General features: G+C 34.2%; 2 protein-coding genes across 2 annotated transcripts in view; both read left to right on the top strand.

Annotated features, from left to right (window-relative positions):
- The first annotated feature begins 12,898 nt into the window (after nt 1–12,898).
- Nucleotides 12,899–19,356, top strand: LOC109827974 (lipoxygenase 6, chloroplastic). The gene is made up of 9 exons (XM_020395003.1): nt 12,899–13,424; nt 13,918–14,192; nt 14,660–14,903; nt 15,539–15,868; nt 15,946–16,031; nt 16,131–16,238; nt 16,313–16,614; nt 17,702–17,968; nt 18,400–19,356. Exons 1-9 carry the CDS (start codon nt 13,052–13,054, stop codon nt 19,154–19,156), a joined length of 2,742 nt encoding a protein of 913 aa, XP_020250592.1. The 5' UTR covers nt 12,899–13,051; the 3' UTR covers nt 19,157–19,356.
- A 1,218-nt stretch (nt 19,357–20,574) lies between these two features.
- LOC109827975 (furostanol glycoside 26-O-beta-glucosidase-like) overlaps nt 20,575–23,334 on the top strand; it is a 13,318-nt gene continuing 10,558 nt past the window's right edge. The window contains exons 1-7 of the mRNA XM_020395004.1: nt 20,575–20,878; nt 21,222–21,291; nt 21,405–21,463; nt 21,547–21,622; nt 21,910–21,987; nt 22,065–22,152; nt 22,450–22,699. Of these exons, the coding sequence (XP_020250593.1) occupies nt 20,672–20,878; nt 21,222–21,291; nt 21,405–21,463; nt 21,547–21,622; nt 21,910–21,987; nt 22,065–22,152; nt 22,450–22,699 (828 nt within the window). The 5' untranslated portion in view covers nt 20,575–20,671. The remainder of the gene's footprint in view (nt 20,879–21,221; nt 21,292–21,404; nt 21,464–21,546; nt 21,623–21,909; nt 21,988–22,064; nt 22,153–22,449; nt 22,700–23,334) is intronic.

Below are 23,334 nucleotides of genomic sequence, written 5' to 3'. Positions count from 1 at the left end.
TTCTTCTACCCTATATATACCCATTTGTCATAACTATTTCCAACTAACCAAGAAACTTTTAAAAAGAAAGTTTAAGGGTGTTTTAAAGTTTTTAAGTGTGTTTTCACAAGTGTTTTATGAAGAAAGTTTCACAAGAAGAAGAGGAGATAAATTCTATTGTTTGAGCTTCAATTTCATCCATCTCCCTCTCTTGTTTTTCATTGGAGAAGTTTTCTAAACTCAATCTCTAGCTATTTATACGCTTGATTATTATTTTCATAAGATAGATTTTAATTGAGTTTATATTTTATTTTCACTCATTGTTTACACACACCCACTTGAGCTTAAGTATTTTCATACATAGTATAATTAGGGTTGTGAGTTTGTAACATTGAGTGTGGGCTTACAATAAGTTCTCATATATTATAGAGAACAAATATTTTTCTTGTGCTTAATTATAAGATCACTTTATAATACACAAGTACACCGAGAAGAGTGTGTGGTGAAAGACGTGATCCATATCAAGAGGAGTGGTGTCGGTAGTAAAGCCTAGAAAGATATTGTAAATCTGAGCACTTGAGGAAGGCGACACGTGAGAGACCAATACTTGAGGTTGTAGTGTGTGATTACATTGTGAGTGATTGTGAGAGTTTTCGGTGAGATAGAAAACCGAGATTGTGAAGTGTAAACGTTTTCGGTTAGCGTTAAAAACCGGTTGAGATAGTGGAGTTCGTAGGCCTTTTTGTTTTGATGATGTTATAACAAACAATTTACAACTAATATTATTTGTTTAGTGTTTGTGTTTCTTATTTATTCTAGGTAAACAATATGTTGGAGGTTGGATGGATTGCATCATAACGATCATATCTAATGGAGGTTGGCGAAATAGTAGAGTGAAGCAATACAATTCATGTTGAAGATCCAAGTTTAAGCTTCATCCGCAAAGTTTACCAAGAAGAGCTTCATTGAAGATCACAAACTTGGGTTAGTTTTAGGTTTTATATTATGTGTGTTGATACTTTAAGCTCAATATCATATACACACACATTATATTGGTTTCTATGTATATATATAGTTATATATATACATGCTTTGTTTTTTTATAAGTTTTCAAGTATAAATATGAAACAATTGAATATAATTAGAAAATACATTCTTGTTTCATGTTTATACGCTTATATATGATTTCATCTATATCAAGTTTATTTAATTCAATGAAAACATGTTTTATTACATAGTATATGTATTTTTGAGAAAAGATTGTGTAGTTTATGAACTTAACTATCATTATATACATCTTTTATTAAGTCTATAAAACTATTTTACAAAGTTTCAAAACTTGATTTATGTCAAAACATCAAATTTCATGTATATCACATTTTCATGTTTTGGATATTTTTAGAAAATGATGATATTTCACAAATGGGAGGTGCTATTTGAAAACTAGTTTTTGTAACATATTCATTTTCATGTTTACAATCATTTTCTAAAGTTTTATATTTTTTGGAATTTATTTGTTATTTTTAAAGGCACTTTAAAAATCAGTTTTACTATTCAAGACAGGCTGATAAAATGTTATTAGTCGACTGATACATGTGTTCAGTCGACTGAAGAAAACACCTAGAACAGCCAAAAGTTTATGTTTCTATGTTGGTCGACTAACCAGTTGACTGATGATGTCATCAGTCGACTGATAAGGTCGTCAGTCGACTGATGAGCTGGACAATGCCTACAACGGTCAGCTCATCAGTCGACTGATGAAACCCGTTAGTCGACTGATAAAACCCGTCAGTCGACTGATGAAACCCGTCAGTCGACTGATGCTGTAATGGATAGTTTTTTATTTCCATTATTTTTGTCTTGATGGGATTTCTTGGGTTTTTGGGCTTTGACTTATGATCCTATATATACTCATTGCCCTCTAACTTCTGAATGAACCAAGAAAATTGTTTATACAAGTTTGCAAAAGATTAAACAATGGTTTAAGTTTGTTTTAGTGTTTGTTTGGTTTGTGAAGAAGTTTTCACAAGTGAAGAAGATCATCTTTATTGTTTGAGCTTCAATCTCCATCTCTCCATCTAGTTTTCAGAGAAGAATTTTTAAACTCAATACTAGCTTTGCATTAATTATTTGTTGTTTATAATCTTCATTAAGCTAGGGTTTACATTGAGTTTATAATTTATTTTCTCTTTGCTTACACACACAACCATTGAGCTTATTGTATTTACATTCATATTATAATTTGGGGTTGTGGGATTGTAACATTGAGTTGGGCTTAATTGAGTTCTTACATTGTTTAGAAAACAATCATTTGTTATATTGAGAGCTTAATTATAAGGTCACATTGTATTACACAAATACACCAAGAGGTGTGTCGATCTAGAGCTTAATAGTAAGGTCACATTTGTTTGTATTAAGAGCTTTATTGAAGCATATCAAGGGAACTTAGAGGCAATCCGACAAGCTTTGAAGGATTCTTCTTCAAGTTTATGTGGAGCATCATGCACACGGCACTAGGCGATAGCCCTAGTGAGGTTTGCGAGTTCGAATCCATTAATGAATTATCTAGTGATGAACTTGTTTGTGCTTCCGAAAAATTATTGCATGCCTATAACAAATTGCATCATATCTTTTTAGATTTAAAAAGTAAGCATGAAGATTTGAAATCCAATCATGAGTTGTAAGCATCTAAGTTTGAAACTATTTCTAATGAGAATGTGATCCTCAAAGAAAATAATAATAAATTAAAATTGGACCATGATTTCTTGATTTCAAATATTGTTAGCTTAACTCATGAGAAAGATAATGCCATATTAGAAGTAGAGAATATAAAAAATATAGTTACTTCTTTTACGAATAATTATATTTGTTCTACTTCTAATAACAATGCTTGTATGCATAATGATGAGTTGAACTTCTTTTACGAATAATTATATTTGTTCTACTTCTAATAACAATGCTTGTATGCATAATGATGAGTTGAATCATGTTAAGGATCGCATATCATCTCTATACTTCTAATAACAATGCTTGTATGCATAATGATGAGTTGAATCATGTTAAGGATCGCATATCATCTCTAAATTCAACACTTAAACATGCATTGTTAATAATAAAAAGCTTATGGACTTGTGTGCAAAGTCCTATGTAAATCCTTCCAAGACTCTTACATACTATGCACACATGTATAGCAAAGTTTACAAGTATTCCATTTACGGCCAAAAAGGCCATATTGCTAAATTTTGCTATGATACACAAAAACCAAATAAAGCTCATATTATTTCCCCTTGTGCATCCCATCAAGCTTCATCTTCATCACATACACATGTACATGCACATACTCATCATGTTCATCATAAACATGCACATGTGTTTAAATATGATCTATGTGGTAGATTTGGCCATTTGGCAAAGTTTTGCTTTGATTTGAGAAAATATTCAAACTTGCCAATTTTTTAAATAAACCATGTTTGTTTAACAATGTTTCTCATTTGTAAAATAATTTTAAAAGACCATCTATGTTTACAAATGATTCCCGTGCACCGCCACTTGATCAACAAAAATAAATGCATCCTTTTCATTGTATTTATTACAATCGGATGGGTTATTTGTATGAATATTGTTATGACCGGACTCATGCACAAAATACACCCAAAATGGATCATAACCCTAGGGCTTTGAGCTTTAATGATAGGGGTCATGTCCCTAAGTTTTTCGGTACCAAAAATTCTTAGGTGCCAAAACAAATTAATTGTGTTTATGATTTTAGGATTTTATTTGTTTTCAAACATATATATACATATATTCATTTACTTTGTTTGAAAAAGTAAAAATAATCTATTTTTGAATTTAAAAAAATTCATAGTTCATGATTCTTGTATGTTTTGTAATTTTATTTTGAACTATGAAGTGTTTTGTTTTGATTGGTACTCATGAATTCATTGTAAATCACTTATATGATGATATTTATGTGTTTGTACTTATAGTTCATCTATTTGTACTTTATAATGTATTCTATGTGTGGTTTGATCAAGTTTTATAAAAAAGATTTTCTTTATTGATCAAACACCATGTTTGGGATTCCCCTTGATTTGTGATTTCATTAGTTTGATTTGTTTTCATTTAAAAACTTTTTGCATGATTTCATGTTCTTCTTTTTTTGATTTCATAAATCTATTTATACATTATTTTTATGTTTGTGATTTGAGACACACTTTTCATATTGATATATCTATATGTGTTCTCATTATCTTTTGTATGTGAGTTTTGCCTAGCATATTTTCATCTATGCTTGCTCACATGTTTGCCTTAGTATTCGTCTCATACATTCCATAAGGCATTTTAATAGGGGAGCCATTTCTCTATAATTGTTTTATACTCACCCATGCTTATTTGTAGGAGGGTCTTCGCTTTCCTAATTCTTTTATATCCCCTTTTTGATGTTGTCAAAAGGGGAGAAATATTATGAGGATATACTTCTTATTTATTGTAAAACCCCGAAAATTTGAATATAGTGTGATAAATAATTATAAATATGTTATATGGTAAAAATAATGTATTTTGATGTTTGAGTATGATAGGAATTGATTTGAGATCAACTCAATGTATATTTGTGAATATATGAGTGTAAATACACAAAACATGCACAAAAATTGATTTGAGATCAACTCAATGTATATTTGTGAATATATGAGTGTAAATACACAAAACATGCACAAAGACAAATAGTGATAATCTGAGAATTTTGACTAGTTGAGGATTTCTATGTTTTTCATACTGATTCAGTTATAATCTGGAAGAGTGTATAAGACCAAAGTTGTAGGTCTCTTCAATAGCTTTCCAACGAATCTTAAATCACCTCATTCCGAGATCGTATAAGAAAGTTATAACCTTTTTACCGAACCTCAGTCTGAGCATGGCCCAGAACTCTGAGCAGTCGACCGCCGTGGTCGCTGCGGTCGACCGCTCAGCGTACAGACGCCAGTTCAGTTCTGTTTGGGGTTGGTTTTGTTTATACCAAACCCGGTTGTTACCCTACTTATATATACTCGTTTTGAAGCTCTCAGAACCCTCTATTGAACCCTAATAGCCTCATCCCCCTTCTCTCTCTCCTCTCAAAACCCTAGCTCGGATTTTGGCATTTTTGGGTCGTTTCGAAGGATTTTCGATGGGGTTTCTCAAGATCCATCGGTGTTCAGCGAAGGGGATTGTTCTCCTACAGATTCAGGACCCTTATTCCCATCAGAGGCGAGTAACATCTCGCCCAACTTCACCCCTTTTGTTTTCATGCTTAAATTTGAGTTTTTATCCGGTGTTATTGGGCCTAAAATCGTATTTTTGTATAAATGCTAGATCATTATGGTATATGATGCATAAATCAAGTATTTCAGATTTTAAAAGCTCACCCACAAATTTGTTTTCCTGAGATTTAGATCTGAAATAATTTAATAAGAGTAAATTCTGTTTTATTGATTTAAAACTTTCAAATCATACATGTTCATGTGTTTGGGACTTTGGTGACGAGATTTTAATTATTTCAGTTCGTTGTTTTCTATTATATGACATATTAGAAATGTTAGATTTATAATAGTGTAGAAATCATCAAGTTTGTATGTGGTTCGAAGCTGACAGAAACCCTAACTGGGCTTCTGTCTGCTTCGCGGTCGACCGCAGAGGACGAGGCGGTCGACCGCTGGGTGTTTTGCTGAGCAGAATTGTTTCTGCTCTTTTCGCGGTCGACCGGAGTGACCTCCGCGGTCGACCGCCGCTCAGTTTTGAGCTCAGTGGATTTGTGCTTTGTGTGCGGTCGACCGGAGTGACCTCTGCGGTCGACCGCCGCACAGTTTTGGGTACTGTTGGTTTTGTTGTATACTTTTCACACGTTCGAGAGTTCGCCTCGACTATCTGACACCAATTTACAATGTTAGTGATTTATCTGTACATGTGAGTTGATTTTCGACACAAGTACCGATCCGCACACCGAGGCATGTGTGACATGAGTCTATATGTATCTTTTGTGTATATATATATCACCGACACTTACAGTCTACATAATTTACTATTTAGTCCTCGTGTTGGACATGCTTTACTATTTAGTCCTCGTGTTGGACATGCTTTACTATTTAGTCCTCGTGTTGGACATGCTTTACTATTTAGTCCTCGTGTTGGACATGCATTACTATTTAGTCCTCGTGTTGGACATGCATTACCATCCGGTTCATGCGTTGGACAACGGTCACATCCGGTCCATGCGTTGGACAACGGTCACATCCGGTCCATGCGCTGGACAACTGTCACATCCGGTCCATGCATTGGACAACTGTTATATTCAGTCCATGAGTTGGACATTTACTTCATGCAGTCTATGGGTTGGACGTTTAATTTATATAGTCTATGTTTTGGACACTTACTCGTTTTCGGACCTGCTACTCATGTGAGTTTGACATGACACTTGTGGTGGCCTCGTCATGATTACATTTATCGGTGGAGATGGGTTTGTATTTGTTTTATTTATTATTTCTTGTATTAGACCTCAGGTTTAGTATTTAGGGATTTACAATTAGAGATACAAGGTATATACATGAGGGTTTCCTTGTTTGGATTATTTCGCTCGACGTACCTACGCTCGTGTTGTAATTTCCTAAATACCAAAACCCATTGTTGTTAGGACAAATGATTTTTATATTATTATGTATTAACTGTATTTTCATACACAACAAGCCCCATCCCTTGGGGTTGGTTGTGATATTGCTCGCTAGCGCTTTGACGCTCATTGTCCCTCCCCCTTTCAGGTAACGAGCCAGGAGCCCGGAGAGTCGCAGGATGAGGGCGGCCCTTACTAGTGCCTATTTATCCTCTTATTAGATGTATTTTATTTTGTACTCCACTTGAGACATTTTTAGACTTAAGAGGTTTATGTTCTAGAGTTGTAAAGGCCATGTGCCTTATTTCCTGTATCAGATATTATGTACTTTGAGACATGTTGAGATCTCCAGATCGTTGTTATTTATTTCAGACTTTGACTATGTATTCCAGTTTATTTGGTTGAGGAGATGTGTTAATTTGATGTTCTATCATTTCATCAAGTATTTGTTGTAAAACCTTTTACTTGCTTTGTACCTACACCTATTATTGATTCCTCTAGAGATATAGTAATTGTGATGGTAAAACATATTATTGCACAGTGTGGTGCATGGCAGGTTTGATATTCCTGGTTTCACCTCGGACTGCAGCCTTGTGTGAACCCAAGGGCATCACATTTATATGCATGATAATTCTAATTTATATATTCATTTCATATCATGCATATCCCTTTTTGTAAATTATTTGTCATCATCAAAAAGGGGGAGATTGTAGGCCTTTTTGTTTTGATAATGTTGGATAAAAAGTTTCATATAGATATTTCTGCCTTAGTTTTTCTGGATCATTCATTAGAGAAATATCCTCTGGTTTTAGATACAGAACCACTTCTAAAATAGGCTTTTCTGTCCATTCAACTTCTTTCTTTACTATTGAAGTAAAAGGTTTAAGATTATGTTCTTGTGATATTAGATCATTTATGCCTTTATAAAAGGCCTGAGATGGGCTGCTAGAATTATTTTTCTTAGCAATAGTACGCCATTAATTAGGCTAAGTCGGAGTATAAATCCTTTCAGAAATATTTGAAGAACTTGGGCTTGGGCTTCTTGGGCCTCCTCTCCCCCTCCCTAAAAAGGAGGGATTACTCTGTCTCATTTGTACCCTGTAAAAACTCTCGAGTCAGAAAATCAGGAAGATGATTATAATCACCTTTAATATAATCAATTTTAAATTGATACATAGCTAATTCAGCTTGCCATCTAGCAAAAATTTGCTTAGAGACTAAATTTTTAACATCTTTTTTCAATAATGCTTTTAGCCGAGATACAGTCAATTCTTAGTAAGAATTCTTGATTTAAGATATCATCTCTAAATTTTGAAAAATATTTAATAATAGAAAGCATTTCTTTTTAATTGTGGAATAATTAAATTGGGCTTTATCTCATTTACCATAAGTAAATCGAACTAATTGTTCTTTCTTCGCTTGAGGATCTACTTGTTTTAATATTCCTCCATAACCAATATTAGAAGCATCTGTTTTAACTATTTTGAACCAGTGTATATTAGCTAGATGAATGCAAGGTAGACATTTAACTTTAAGTTTAATTCTTCTAACTGTAGCAGTATGTTGCTCAGTCCAGGGCTTAACATTCTTTTGAAGCCTATCATATAAAAGAACTGTATCTTGAGCCAGATTTTTATAATAATCTGCTACATAATTTAAAGCACCTAAAAATCTTTATAACTGTTTAGTATCAGTTATTTCATCAGGAAATTTTAATGCAAACTCGATGCTACGATCAATAAGAACTATAGTTCCTTTTTCTATATTATGACCCAGAAATCTAATCTGAGTTTGGAATAATTTTATTTTTTAGGGTAGATATTGCTAACCCATTTTTAATGGCTAGATTCCTAAAAATTTCTAAGTGTTTAACATGTTGATCAAAGTTATAAGAAAATATAAGAATATCATCTATATATGATAATATAAAATCCGTATAAGGAATAAAAATTTCATTCATAAAGTTTTGAAATTCAGAAGGGTTGTTTTTAAGCCCAAATGACATTACATTCCATTCATATTGTCCAAATGGGACAACAAAGGCAGTTTTATACTTATCTTTTTCTTCAATTTGAATGTGCCAATAGCCTGATTTTAAATCAAACTTAGAAAATATTTTTGCATTATTAATGCGATTTAATAAATCACTTTTATTAGGAATAGGATATCTTATCTATTTAAGGACAGTATTTAAAGGTTTATAATTTATAACTAAGCGAGGAACACCTCGTTCTCTTTCTACTACGTTATTAACATAAAAAGCAATATAGCTCCAAGGAGAATATGATTTCTTATTAATTTTTTCTCTATAAGAGTTTGTATTTTTTTTGCATAAATCAAGATATTTCTTGATTCATTTGACAGGGTCTTGACCTAGTCAGAATATTTTGCTTATTAAAATCTTTAATATAAGGTAAAGAAACAATATGTTGTTCCCTATTCCAGAATGCATTTGGCACGCCACTGCATACAGTGAGCTTGAATTTATTTTCAATTTGACTTATTAAGTCCTTTTGTTTCTTTATTTGTTCTTCAATTTAAACAAATACTACTTCTTTTAGAAAATTTATTTGATTTTCTTTCAAGATTATATTCTTGACTTCATTGAGCATTCTTGTCTGAGGATCTGTAATATATTCAAATATAATTTTTTTTATTCTCAAATTTAGCTTTTATGCCATTGGTGTCAATTTGACTAATTGGCATAATATTATGCAAAAAAGGAGTCCCAAGTATAACATGTTGGGATAAATTTTTAACTAAGATACAGGGAGTTGGTATACAAGTTTCTTGAACACATATATGTACTTGTGGTAATTTATATTTGACTTCTAATTGATTACCATTTGCACTACTCAAAGTTTGAGTAGTTTTTTCAAAGAATTTAGAAGGAATTATGCCTTCGTTTATGCAGTTTAGATCTGCACCACTATCGACCAAAGCTATAAGATCTGGTATGAACATTTGTCCAGCTATAACTGAAGTAATTTTTATATACCACTTTTGAGAGGTAACTTGTTACAATATTTGTAATAGTGCATTTGTGTCAATATCATTATCACTATGTTCACTATGTTGAACTATAGCACTTGAATTTTCTTCTAATCTTGAGAGAATATATTTATTTTCTTGCTTTAAGTCTTTAACCTCCTTTTTTAACTCTTGTATCTCTTTATTAAGAGATGATAAAGATAAATCTTTTGATGTGTGGGCAATATTTTGCCTTCTTTTCAAGACTTCAGAAAACCTATAAACATTATTAATATTAGGGTTTTCTTTATTTTTTATTTACTAAAGTTTTTAAAAGTTCTGTTTTTAGTTCAGGGGATATATCTCCAGATAAGATTTTTTTTCTATTTATCCAGGATTTGATTTAATCATATTTATTGATATTCCATTCATTTGAACTATAACTTTCCAATAGTCAGCCTCTCTTCATTACAGTTATTAACTGTACATTTATAATTTTCTTCGTCCTTAGATTCCGAGGTTAATGAATATAATTCATCTTTAGTATCATTGTTAATCATGATTTTATGTAACATTCTTTTAAGACATTCGTCTTCTATTTCTTCAATATTTTTCTTTGTATAACAGCGATTAACATAGTGTTCGATACGACCACATTTATAATAATGTATTTTGTTTTTCTCTTTTTTAATTTTTCTTTTAGCCCTATCTGACTTTTCTCTTTCTTTTTCTTTAAAGAATTTTTTCTTCTTTTCCTTGAAAAAATTCTTAGTTTTTCCTTTATTATTAATATTTTCTTTATCAACCTTATATGGTTGATCATAAGCAAATTGCTCGTAGAACTCTTCAAGTTCAATTCGTTTTGTAAGTCTTTGAAACTTTATTTAATTTTTAAATTTTAAGTCATCACATAATGCTAAACCTTCTTTAATACAGTCATTCGATAGATATCCATATGATAGATTGCCATAGGGTATATAACCCCCATATTCAGATCGAATTTTATTTTGAACTTTTTCTACAAATAATGTAGGTAAGCCATCAATAAATTTAGCTTTCTAAATTGTTTATGTTGGTTTAAGTAAAATTCTTTATTTAGAATTTTTCTTTCTAAACTACATTTTCAAAATTCATTTCATACGAAAACTCATCTCCGTATTAGGAGGAGAAGTTTTATCCTTATATAAAGGATGATGAATATTATTTTCGAATATATTTATTCCTTGAACAGAACTGGTTCTATAAGATCCAGATCTTGATAAAGAATTTCTAGCTGATATAGCCACATCAGATATTCAAATGGTTCTAGATGGATTAAACGTTATTTCGACTTCTCCATCTGTTGTTTGTACAATTTGATCAACATCTTGATTGACAATAGGTAAAGGTTGTATAGTGTTGGGTATTATCCAATTGTCTGGAAAGTTTATTTCATCCCACTTTATCTGTCTATTAACAACAATGTTGGAAGATAAAACATTAGTTTCTACCAGAACAGTTTTACCTGGCTTAGAATGTATTTTAGCCTTAGGGGCTAAAGTATTAAACACTTTATAATGGATCCTATAAATAATAGCAATTGTTTCTAATCCAGGTATGAAATTATAACCATGAGTCTTTATATTAAGACTTATTGACTCGAATATATTCGGGTCAGTCAAAGATAGACTTAAATTAGGATAAACATTAAAATAAACAGGTCCATTACAAAGATTGGTTTTCATTATACCCATTAAAAATTGGGTCCAATTTAAACACCTTGCATCTCTAAGACAGACTAATAGTGATGCGTTTAGACTGGATAAAGTTAAGGGTCTAAAGGCAATTTGTATTAGACCTACATGTATGTATTTATACTTATCCATATATGGATTTACATCTGCAATTCCTAAGAGTTGAATTGTCTGTTCATCCCTATTGACTGTAGTAGTCCTTTTAGGGTCTTAATATTAATTAAAGACTTATAGTCTAAAAATCCTATTTTATAGATATCTCTACTTGGTACATCGAGTATGGTCCACTTATTAAGTGATTCAATATCAGTTTCATACTCAGTTAGCTGAGCGTTTTTAACTTTTTTCATTCCAGTATAACTGGATTTACGAGCCAAACTACTCTCCACTATGTCTGATACTCACTACCAAGCATAAAATTTATGCTTGGTACCAATCATACCCATATTTCTCATATATATATAACCCAAATTTGTCACAAAACAAAGAAACTACTCACAAGGTAAATATTATTGAGCATTTTACTTTAAAATGAGATCTTTTGTAGCACACAAAACACAATTATAAAATCTTAATGGTAATACACATACTAAGCTTAGTCTTATGGTGTGTTTGGGAGTTTACTTAGGAAAGGGAAGGAAGGGAAAAAATTCCCCTTCCTTCCCTTCCCCTCCATTACATCCCAATTTGGGGTGTAAGAATTTGGGCCAAATTTCCCCTCCATTCCCCTTCTCTACCTTCCTAAATGAAACTCCCAAACAAGGTTAAAATAAAATTTCCCTTCCCTTCCCACTCTCTACCCTCCATCCAAACAGGCCATTAAAGCTCTTAACCATGTGGTAAGAGTTGAAAGTTACATTCCAACATGCTCCTAGTAGATTAAGTATTTTTATGAGTTGAAATTTGGACTCACGCAATGGTATTAGTTTTTATAAAATACACATTAAAATCCTTGGCAGTGAGATTCACATCCGCATTAAGCTTGTGGCTAGTGAGATGCAAACACGGGTTGCTCTGGTACTAAATTAAATTACTAATCATTACACCCAAATTTCGAGATTGTCCTTGAGAGTTGATGGTTATCCACTTCCGTATACTTAAAGGATGATCAAAAGATTTATTGTCCATACTACAGTAAATGCTATAATAAATTACTGTGGAATAAATAGTAAAATTTTTCAACCTTCCTTTGCGTGTAGAGGAGTAAATTTACTATTCATACTACAGTAAAATTACTGTATCATAAACAATATCTTTTAAGTATAGAGCAGTGGATATAATTTCTAGTTTTAAGCATACAATAGTCAAATCGAATGTATTAAACTTTAGAATGAGACATGTTCAAAATGCATTGTTTAAAAAAATAGGGGGTCGTGCTTTACACGGGTACACATTAGTATTTTATATGCTAACACTTAGCACATGCTTTACACGGGTATGCACCCCTACTAACAAGTCAAAAGTAAAAAAAAGAAAAAGAAAATTAACCTAAATGACTTTCAAAACAAAGTTAATCAAAATAATCAAAGCAGCCATCAATCAAGAAAAAGCGAGAAAGCGAGATTAATTAATCACCAACCGTCCTCCCACACACCAGTCACCCTCCAGGCTTTCCAAGATCCGAGTCATCCGACAGAGCCCCTAAAAGAAAGCAAACCAAATTCGTAGATCCCCCCGCCTCCTCTCTCTTCGATCCCAGCTAGCTTACTCCAGTCAGTGCTCAGTCATGCTCGCCCCAAAGCCAGCCGTCTCATCCAAGCCCCCCTCTCTCAAAACCCAGCACAGCCACCCGCTTCACCCCCGTGGGCCCCACCTCCTGCACGTGGTCCGGCGGCGGCCCAGACTCACCTTCACCTCCGGCCCGCCGTCGATCAGGGCCGTGATCAGCAGCGATGACAAGCACGTGACCACCACGGTGAGCTCGCGTGACGACAGCCTGAAGGAGTTCTCGGAAACGGTTGAGGTGAGAGCGGTGCTGACGGTGAGGAACAAGCTGAAGCAGAGGCTAGTGGACAAGATCGAGGATCAGTTGGAGTATTTTGTTAATGGGATTGGGCAGGGGATCCTCGTTCAGCTTGTCAGCGAGGAGATTGATCCTGGTTTGTTTTTAAAAAAATTATTTTTTCTGTTTTTTCTTTTATCTTTTTGGATTTTTGTGGGTTCTAATGCGTGTTTTTGTCTGGTAGTAGGTATTTGAACTGGGTATTTGTTTGTTTGTTTGTTTTATTTTGTTTTAATTCTTTTCTTCTATTCTAATTTAAGGAGTCTCGGCTGATTTCTTGTGGATTTGGGAGTAGAAGATGGCACTCCTATCAGTTCAATATTGTGCAGTAATTTGTAGTTGAAATTGACCCAAAATGCTTAATTAATCTATACCTGAGTTGGTTTAAGGGTTTCTAATTCTAAGGCTTTTAGTTCACTACCATTATTGTGCTATGAGAGATGTTGTTGATCTCTAAGTTTCTCGCCAGTTTTACTGGTTGAAGTCTCTTAGCTTAATCCATGTCTCAATTATAATTGTCAATGGCATTTTATATTGTGAAAATCGATGTTATTTTGTATACTTTCTAACTTCCTAATGCGATTACTCAGCTACAAACTCTGGGAAGAGGAGTGTTGAGACCCCGGTAAGGGGTTGGTTGCCAAAGCCGTCGAACCATCCGTCCCTTGCTGAATACGCTGCAAACTTCACCGTCCCGTCTGATTTTGGCCGGCCCGGAGCGATTATCATCACCAACCTTCATGATAAAGAGTTTCATCTAATGGAGATTATAGTTCATGGTTTCCCTGATGGACCCATCTTTTTTCCATCGAAAACTTGGATCCATTCCTGCAAAGATAGCACCGAAAGCAGAATCATATTTACCAGAATTGAGTTGAGCTAGTCTACTGTTATAGTATTCAAGATGCAGCTACTTAGATCCAAACTTAAACTTGAACTTTCGTAACGAAATTCCATACCGTTGGATGTGATCTATTGCAAATCATGTGATCTATTGCAAATCAACATTTTAGAAAAAAATGTCTAATGATTTCAACGTGTTTTTACCATGGCTTTTATCTTGTCAAAATAAACGTTTTAGGGTTTCCATAGCGTCGGATATTCTCTTACTCCTTGATACGTGATTGGAAACTCAAATTATTTGAAAATTTGTTTGCAAAAAATCCATGTGTTTTGCATCACATCTAACGGTATGCATTTTCAGATTGGAATCCGCATTATAAGTTTGGGTCTACACTATCCGCAACTTAGATGTTATCAATCGTGGTCTTGTTCAACCTAATTATAAACTTTAAATCTAATTGCGCTAAATATTGTCTTCTTTATTGCGATAAACAGGCATACTTGCCATCCGAAACCCCTGCTGGTCTTAAGGAATTAAGGCAAGATGTTTTGGTTCAACATCGAGGAAACGGGAAAGGAGAAAGAAAGAAGTTTGAGAGGATCTATGACTACGCTCCATATAACGACTTGGGTAATCCCGATAAGGATGTGGATCTTGCTAGGCCTGTGTTGGCTGGTGAGGAGAGGCCGTATCCTAGACGCTGTCGCACTGGAAGACCTCCAAGCAAATCAGGTTCTTCCGAAATCACTCATAAATACTCCGACGACTTTCATAAAAATTCACATTCTTTCCTTTGCAACTAGGTGCATTTATAGTGACAATATGTGTTTAAGCATCAAGAGAAGTTGCAGAGGATCTCCCTAAGGTTTGTTGGATGACAGAAAACCTACATGGTGGTAGGAATATCATAAAATCTACCAGAAGCTTTAAAATTAACACTTTCATCCCTCCTTTTGAGTTTTCCATGTAACAGGGTGATATGGATATTTAATGATGTAAATAATCTTGTCTCATCTTATGATAGAAGAAAAAGATCATGATATTCTTTTCACTAAATGACTGTCTGATGGGAATATCAAAAGGTGATGAAAGTGTTAGTTTTAAAACTTCATGGGATTTTTTTTTTGTTATTCCTACAAACTTTAGGGAATTTCTGCAATTTCCTGAACGTTAAAGCGATGGGTCAAGTTTTGCTATAAACATGATGTCTTCTGTTTTGTTCTTTTTTCTGCTAGTGGTGATATGGGCGAATGAAAATTCTTAGACATGAAAGATCAAAATTTGTACTTGCTTCTCTTTGTAAGGTTGCAAATATGGTCATTCTTGAGATAAGTTAACTCTTGCATCTTTAATTGAAATGTGAACAGATCCAACTGCCGAGAGTGGAGTAGATAAGCCTGATCCTGTATATGTTCCTCGAGATGAAAATTTCGAGGAGATCAAGCAGAACACATTCTCTTCAGGAGCGTTGAGGGCGCTGTTGCACAATCTCATACCAGCTATGAAGGCTGCCCTTTCTCATTCAGATAGCCAATTCGAGTGCTTCTCTGATATAGATAGGCTATACAAAGAAGGGGTGTCTTTAAACAGTGATGAACCAAAGTTTATGGATAGATTCATTATTCCATCTTTGATGACAAAGGTCATGACCATTGGTGAAAGATTGATAAAATATGACATCCCTTCAATTATATCAAGTAAATGCAGTTTCACATTGACTTGTATATTTGCATTTATTATTACAATCTTTAAAGCTAAAAATTTCCATCTTCAGGAGATAGATTTTCTTGGTTGCGTGACAATGAGTTTGCACGCCAGACTCTGGCCGGTGTAAATCCAGTGTCTATTAAGAGACTGAGAGTACGTCAAAGATCAATTTAGTCTTTTAATTATAATTTTATATCTTTTTATATCTTTCTATTTCTTCTTTGGATCTTATTTTCTATGAAAGTTATACAGGAGTTTCCTATTCTTAGCAAATTAGATCCAGCAGTATTCGGCCCTCCAGAGTCTGCAATAACTAAAGAGTGCTTAGAACACGAACTAAATGGAATGAGCCTTGAAGATGTACATATTCTATTTCATTATTTTTAGCTTCGTTATATTTTATTGGTGATCTTTTATAATTACTCATAATGCAGGCAATGGAGAGCAACAGATTATTTATTCTCGACTATCATGATCTCCTCTTGCCCTTTATCAAACGAATGAACTCTTTGAAGGGGAGGAAGTCCTATGCTTCGAGGACTGTATTTTTCCTCACTCAAACTGGAAATCTTAGACCTATTGCGATTGAGCTTAGCTTGCCACCTTCATCTTCTTCTTCATTGAGAAAAAAGGTCTACACTCATGGGCACGATGCAACAGCGTTCTGGATTTGGAAATTAGCAAAAGCTCATGTTTGTTCTAACGATGCTGGTGTTCATCAACTTGTGAACCATTGGTGAGCACTTCAGCTCAAATATATATACTCATGTCAAACTACTCATTAGTTTGTATACTTCTTTCATCATCAACCAGTAGATTTCAAATTCATATTTTGACTCTTCATGTAGGCTCTTCCTCAGTTTTGAAGAATTTTAATGTGTTGCTCCTCTGTTGCAAGAGCTTAAATTGTACGAGGAATAAAGCAAGTTGTGTTTCCTGTCAAGTAGCCGGACTAGGATATTGCCAAGTCCCTCCTTTGTCCATAGTCTTTGAGTTCAGAAGCTTTCACCAAATTAGATATTAGATGTCCTGTTCATAGTCAGTCATAAAACTTATCAATTGTTTCAGAGAGAAAGAAAGTATAAAAGGGAACTTGAGAGAAAGAAAGTATAAAAGGGAACTTTAGTTCATCCCCAAGGGAGAAGATGCATATAAAAACGCAGTTATGCATAGCATATCTATGTATATACATGTATTATTCCACATGCACACACGAATATGCTTATCTGTATTACTATTGCTTTAAATGCAGGGTAAATTACAGGAAACCCCTGTCATCTATACCCATTTTTCGAAGAAACACCCTCATCTCTTATGTTGAACAAAAACTGCTGATCTGTGGTAGTACCAACTTAAAACCCCCTTGGATATATGGTAGTTACTAAAATCCTTAGTTTTTAAAGAGTTTTAGACAAAAATTGTAATGCATGCAAGAGGATTAAGTTTAAATTCCACAAACCATGTTTAAATTTCACAAAACCCTTTTTAGAATTTAAGCTTAATCCTCTCACATGCATCACGAGTTTAGCCTAAAGCTATTCAAAAATTGTTAATCTCAACAATTGTCTTAGGTGATGGAGTTTTTTTTTGTTGAACTTTATATATGTGGGGGTTTATTGAAAAGCTGGGTATAGATGTGAAGGGGGTTCTTGTAATTTACTGGTTCTTGTAATTTACTCTTAAATAAAGTATGAGATAGACATCAGCTTTGATTCCGAGATAGACATCAGCTTTGATTCATCTCCCACTAATTTGTAGCATTTCATATCTTGCATCTTCTTACTTTCATGCCTTAAATGGTGATAAAAATTCAAAATTTGCAGGTTGAGGACTCATGCTTGCATGGAACCATACATCATTGCTTCTCATAGGCAGCTTAGCTCAATGCATCCGATTTTTAAGCTGCTCCATCCTCACATGAGATACACAATGGAAATCAATGCATTGGCACGTCAGAGTTTGATAAATGGAGGGGGAATTATAGAGGGCTGTTTTAGCCCTGAAAAGTATTCGATGGAGGTTAGTTCAGCTGCGTACAAGAGTATGTGGCGTTTTGACATGGAAGCTCTGCCGGCTGATTTGATCAGGAGGTGAGGATAGTATACATGTATTGGTGGAATTTTTATTTTCATTTTGTTTTAATTTGCTTTAATAGTTTTGTCTTTTGTCAATAGTTGATTCATTTATATAACCAAACAATTCATAAATATACGATAAACTCTCATAAATTAATATGTGTTGCATTGTTTTTTTCCAAAAATATATGACAGCCAATGTCAAGAAAAGTTATATTTCTTTCTTTTGGCTTCGTAAGGACTCTGCACATCTCATATCCTATCAATAGGCTGTCACATGGTAAGCAATAGAAGAAAGTTTCCTTTATTACCAAACAATTGTAGTTCTCGAAATCATGTACATAAGGAAATGCCTAAACTTCAAATGCGTTATTGCAAGAAAAAATTATATCATAACAATTTAGGTCACATATTGGTTTCTCACTTGAATGACATTAAAATTTCAGAGGCATGGCAGTTGAAGATCCTTCGATGCCTTGTGGCATCAAACTCATTATTGAGGACTACCCATATGCTGCCGATGGTCTCCTCATCTGGTCAGCAATAGAAGATTGGGTTCAAGACTACGTCAACCATTTCTACACAGACTCCAACAGTGTATCCTACGATGCAGAGCTCCAAGCTTGGTGGGAAGAGATAAAGGACAAAGGACACACTGACAAGAGAAACGAACCATGGTGGCCTAATCTAAATACAAACGAAGATTTGACAAGAATACTGACTATAATGATATGGACCTCATCAGGACAACACGCTGCCATCAATTTCGGTCAATACCCATTTGGAGGTTATATGCCGAACAGACCAACATTGATGAAGAAACTAATTCCTCAGGAGGATAATGAAGCTGAATACGAGAAATTTTTATTGAATCCTCAGCACGTTTTCTTGACATCTGTGCCCTCACAGCTCCAAGCTACGCAAATAATGGCTGTTCAGGATACGTTATCTACTCATTCACCCGATGAGGAGTATTTGGGTCAAGTTCATGAGACTCATTGGATTAATGATGGGAAGATTTTGAGCTCGTTTGAGAAGTTTTCAGCGAGATTGGAGGAGATTGAGGAGATTATAAAGAAGAGGAACAGAGATTTCAGGCTTAAGAACAGATGTGGTGCAGGGATACCTCCATATGAGCTTCTTTTGCCCACTTCTGGTGCAGGAGTGACGGGTCGAGGAATTCCAAATAGCATTTCTATTTGATTGCTTCACTAGATTAGGGTTTTCATTCTTGGCAACATTTAGCATTCTGGAATGCTTGTAAGTTTTGTTTCATTTGTGCATGCCAAATATTTTTGCTGAAGAGAGTATTTGAAACACATCAGTTGCATTTGTAACATATCGGTTTTATTCGGCAAGCTTGAAGTGAAGTTAATAAACTTGATGTTATTTAGTTATGAGTATTATATCTAGTGTTATTCCTCTACTTTCTTTTATGTGTTATCCCTATGTTTTTCTTAGATGCTTTCTGGTAATGATAGTTATCTCAGATGCAAACTATCAAAGTGATTTCTTCTTTTTACCTATTGGGTATAATGGCAATGACATGATATTTGCAAAGTAAATTGATGTTTCTAATTCAGTCACAATGCAAGCTTATTGGCAATGAAGTAACTTCTAGGATTATATACACCAAAGTAAACTACTATTGAGAAATGTATTTTGCATGAATCAGTTCACAAATGATGTAGAATACTTGCTTTCTAATTTAAATGTGTAACTTCCATTCTATAAGAATTGGAACCAGAAGACCGTACACAACTACAATGACCTATGCAACAACACTTCAATTTTCTATCTCAAGCAGACAATAAGCACTCTTCACTTAAATAAATGCATTCATGCTAGAAGTTTCATCTCCTGCAAATAGTGAATATGTAATTTCAAACTGGTTAAGGAAAAGCTGAACTTTGATCAGGTAATTTATTTGGCTACGACTTTTGGGAATGTAAGACTTTGAGCCTCCTACAACAAATTAATCCAAGATTCTCTCTTGTCTTGATCAATTTGATCAATATATTATCTGTCGCACTTTAAATTGCAAATTGCAACCCTGAAAGGATTGCCGGTGAGTGTTAGAATTCAAAAACTGTACCAAGCTTCTCTCACAAGAAAATAAAACCCATTTCAAGTAACAAAAAAACAATTATTTATATATCGCCATACAATTGAAATTCATTGTGCTGTTAGCAAACTAAATCTGTTACTGTACCCATACTACAAGTAAAATCTTGCTTAAGGTAACATATAAAGAGTTCGCAGTAACTTACCGGTATCCCATACAGGACTCGCCAAAACCAGAACAATTAAATTATAGTTTATGTCAACATAAAAGTTTTAGATTTCAGTTTGCTCACTATCAGCAGAACAAGCCTCCTTGTGAAGTAATCAAACACATATCCACTACCTGTCCAAATTCCTCTTTTAACTTGTGCTTTGTATCCTCTATAAGTGGCATATTATGTTTGATCAGGTTTAGCAATGAAAAAGTCAATGCTGGCTCTTCAAGTCCACCACTGCCTTGTTCTGAAAAAATCAGCATGATCCAGATGCAGACCTTAGCTTGTCCCGTAAGAATCAAAACATTGGATTTGGATGGACGAACTAATGCCTGAAAACAAATGTTATTTTCTTTTAGTGGGTATAACATCTCACTATATATAACGCAAATAATGGAGAGGGGATCCTTCATGTTATTTATCATCCGTCAGCTACAAAATGGAACCAGCTATTGTTATATCTTCCAAATGCATTTTTCCTATGCCTAGCCTTGAAGGAAAGATTAGGGTCACGCTCACCGACAAGAAACATCATCCTATAACTTGCAGGATTGGAAATATTGATGATGCACAACAAAAAACATTCTTCGGGAGAAAGAGCTTCCCTCCTGGATTTGTCTTTGGTGCTGCAACTTCTGCTTACCAGGTCTATCTCAGGCACCAGAGGGCACGTGCATTTGCATGAAATGGATGAATAGCGTATATTGAAACTAAGACCAAATCTTAGTATTTGCAAAACTACCCCCAAAATCATCAACTTTGTGGAAGAAAACTCAATCAACAAATCAATAAGCTAATTTGCAACTGCAATGTAATAATATGAAAAGATTAGCATACTCAGGATATCCAGCAAAGTTGATGCTTTGTAGATTATTTTTTAAACCAAAGTTGATGAATTGCCGGGTAGTTTTGCAAATACACATGATTTGGGATATATATTTCTATACACACACACACCCCAGTATTTAATAAACACTGTTACTCTGTAGGTGGAGGGAGGAGCCAATGAAGGAGGAAAAGGAAAGAGCATATGGGACACTTTCACGCATAATCATCCAGGTCTTACAACCCCTTTCATCTATATTATGATGGCATATTACAGATTATTTCATTTTATTTTTAGTTTTATTACTGGTGATTGACTATGAAGATTGGGATTTGATATTTTGTAGATAAGATTGCTGATCATCAGAATGGAGACGTAGCGGTGGATTCATATCACAGATACAAAGTTGGTCTTTGCTTCGCTACTTGCATTCATGTGTTTTGACTTGTAAAATAGGAAGATATAATTATGATGAGTTGTAAATGCAGGAAGACATAAAAATTTTGAAGGATATGGGAGCTGATGCCTACAGATTTTCCATTGCTTGGTCAAGGATATTGCCAAGTAAAAGTTTTATTAATTTATATTTCATGAATTTTTTGACTCCCGATGCTCATTTGAGGGGAAAAAATTGGGCAAATGGTTAACTAATCTGTTCTAAGCAAGAGCTAAGAGAGAACAATTGATCACTTTATTGAGGAAAAGAAATATTTTCACCCTCCAACACTTGCAAGGCTTATTTATAGAAAGCCTATCGCTAAGCTTCTCTTTCTTCAGAATCTTCACTATTATTGTCAGTGTTATTGTTTAAAATAGAAATTACAGTGATCATGACACTTGTATTCTTGCAGAGGGTAATTTAGCTGGTGGGATTAATCATGAGGGAATTGATTACTACAACAATCTCATAAATGAACAAATAGAAAATGGTATGATCATTAACAATAATATTCGTTATTATGCAAGAACCTTCAGATATATTTTAAACGTCATGTTGCGTACGAAGGTATAAAGCCCTTTGTGACAATCTTTCACTGGGATGTGCCACAAGCATTAGAAGATAAATATGGAGGGTTCTTGGATAGAGAAATTGTGTAAGTGAATTTGGTTATCTGTTTTGATATTGACCATAAAAGTGTCGTGTATTTATTTTTAGAGTCAATTGTGGATAGACACCCTTGTGACCCCCCTCTGACTGAATGGTTTTCACCCTTTTGCCTTCAGAGAAAGAGAAAATTGTTCTTTTTTAAACAAATATACCTCCTGAGAGTAAAATAGTCAATTCACTTGGGGACTCTATCTACAATAATAGAATTGCATATGGTCTATGCACGGTTAATCTTTATCTTTATTCCTCATCATTCTGATACTCACTTTTTGCTTCTTTAAAGGGATGACTTCAAGGACTACTGTGAAGTATGTTTCAAGGAATTTGGAGATAGAGTTAAAAATTGGGTCACAGTAAATGAGCCATGGTCTTTTAGTACCCTTGGTTATGGACTTGGATATCATGCACCAGGTCGATGCTCTCAGGATTTGGGTTGTCAATCTGGTGACTCGTTGAGGGAGCCATATACTGTCAGCCATAACCTCATCTTAGCCCATGCTGTAGCTTTCAGACTTTATAACGATAAGTTTAAGGTTAACTGGTTATAATCAACTTTATATTATAACTAAAGTGTCACACTTTAAATATCCATCCATTTCATACTGCTTCCACCTCTAGTGATTTTGTGCAACATAATCAAACCGACGTATATACATACACACATAAATTCACACAAAAACACTATACATATAGAGAGAGATTAATGGGTATCATATGCCATATGAGGGGATTCCCTCATATACAATGATGTGACACAATCTCCACTTAGTGGAGATTGTGTCACATCATTGTATATGGGAAAATCCCCTCATATGATATATGATACCCATTAATCTCACGCAAGCACGCACGCGCGCGCGCACACAGACACACAGACATATGGACAAGGATGGTTACATACATACATACATACATATGGACAAGGATGGTTGGTCAACTTGGACTGGAAACTTTTTATTAAATTAAAAAAATTAAATTCCAGTATACTCTCACCAATGACCAGCAACTTACTTGTTTCCTTTATGGTTTGTTGCATTTAAATTAGGATAGCCTCATATCTCACAACAAAAAGATGGTGGGTGCCTATTCAAATCTACTTTACTAGATGTAATGAAAAATTGTTAGTCCAACTCATACATGTATATACACACACACATTCTTTTGTAGG

The sequence above is a fragment of the Asparagus officinalis genome, unplaced genomic scaffold (assembly GCF_001876935.1).
Source record: "Asparagus officinalis unplaced genomic scaffold, Aspof.V1 AsparagusV1_Un594, whole genome shotgun sequence".
NCBI classification, from domain to species: Eukaryota; Viridiplantae; Streptophyta; class Magnoliopsida; order Asparagales; family Asparagaceae; genus Asparagus; species Asparagus officinalis.
The sequence above is the reverse complement of the archived record's forward strand: the minus strand, read 5'-3'. Positions and strand labels throughout refer to the sequence as shown.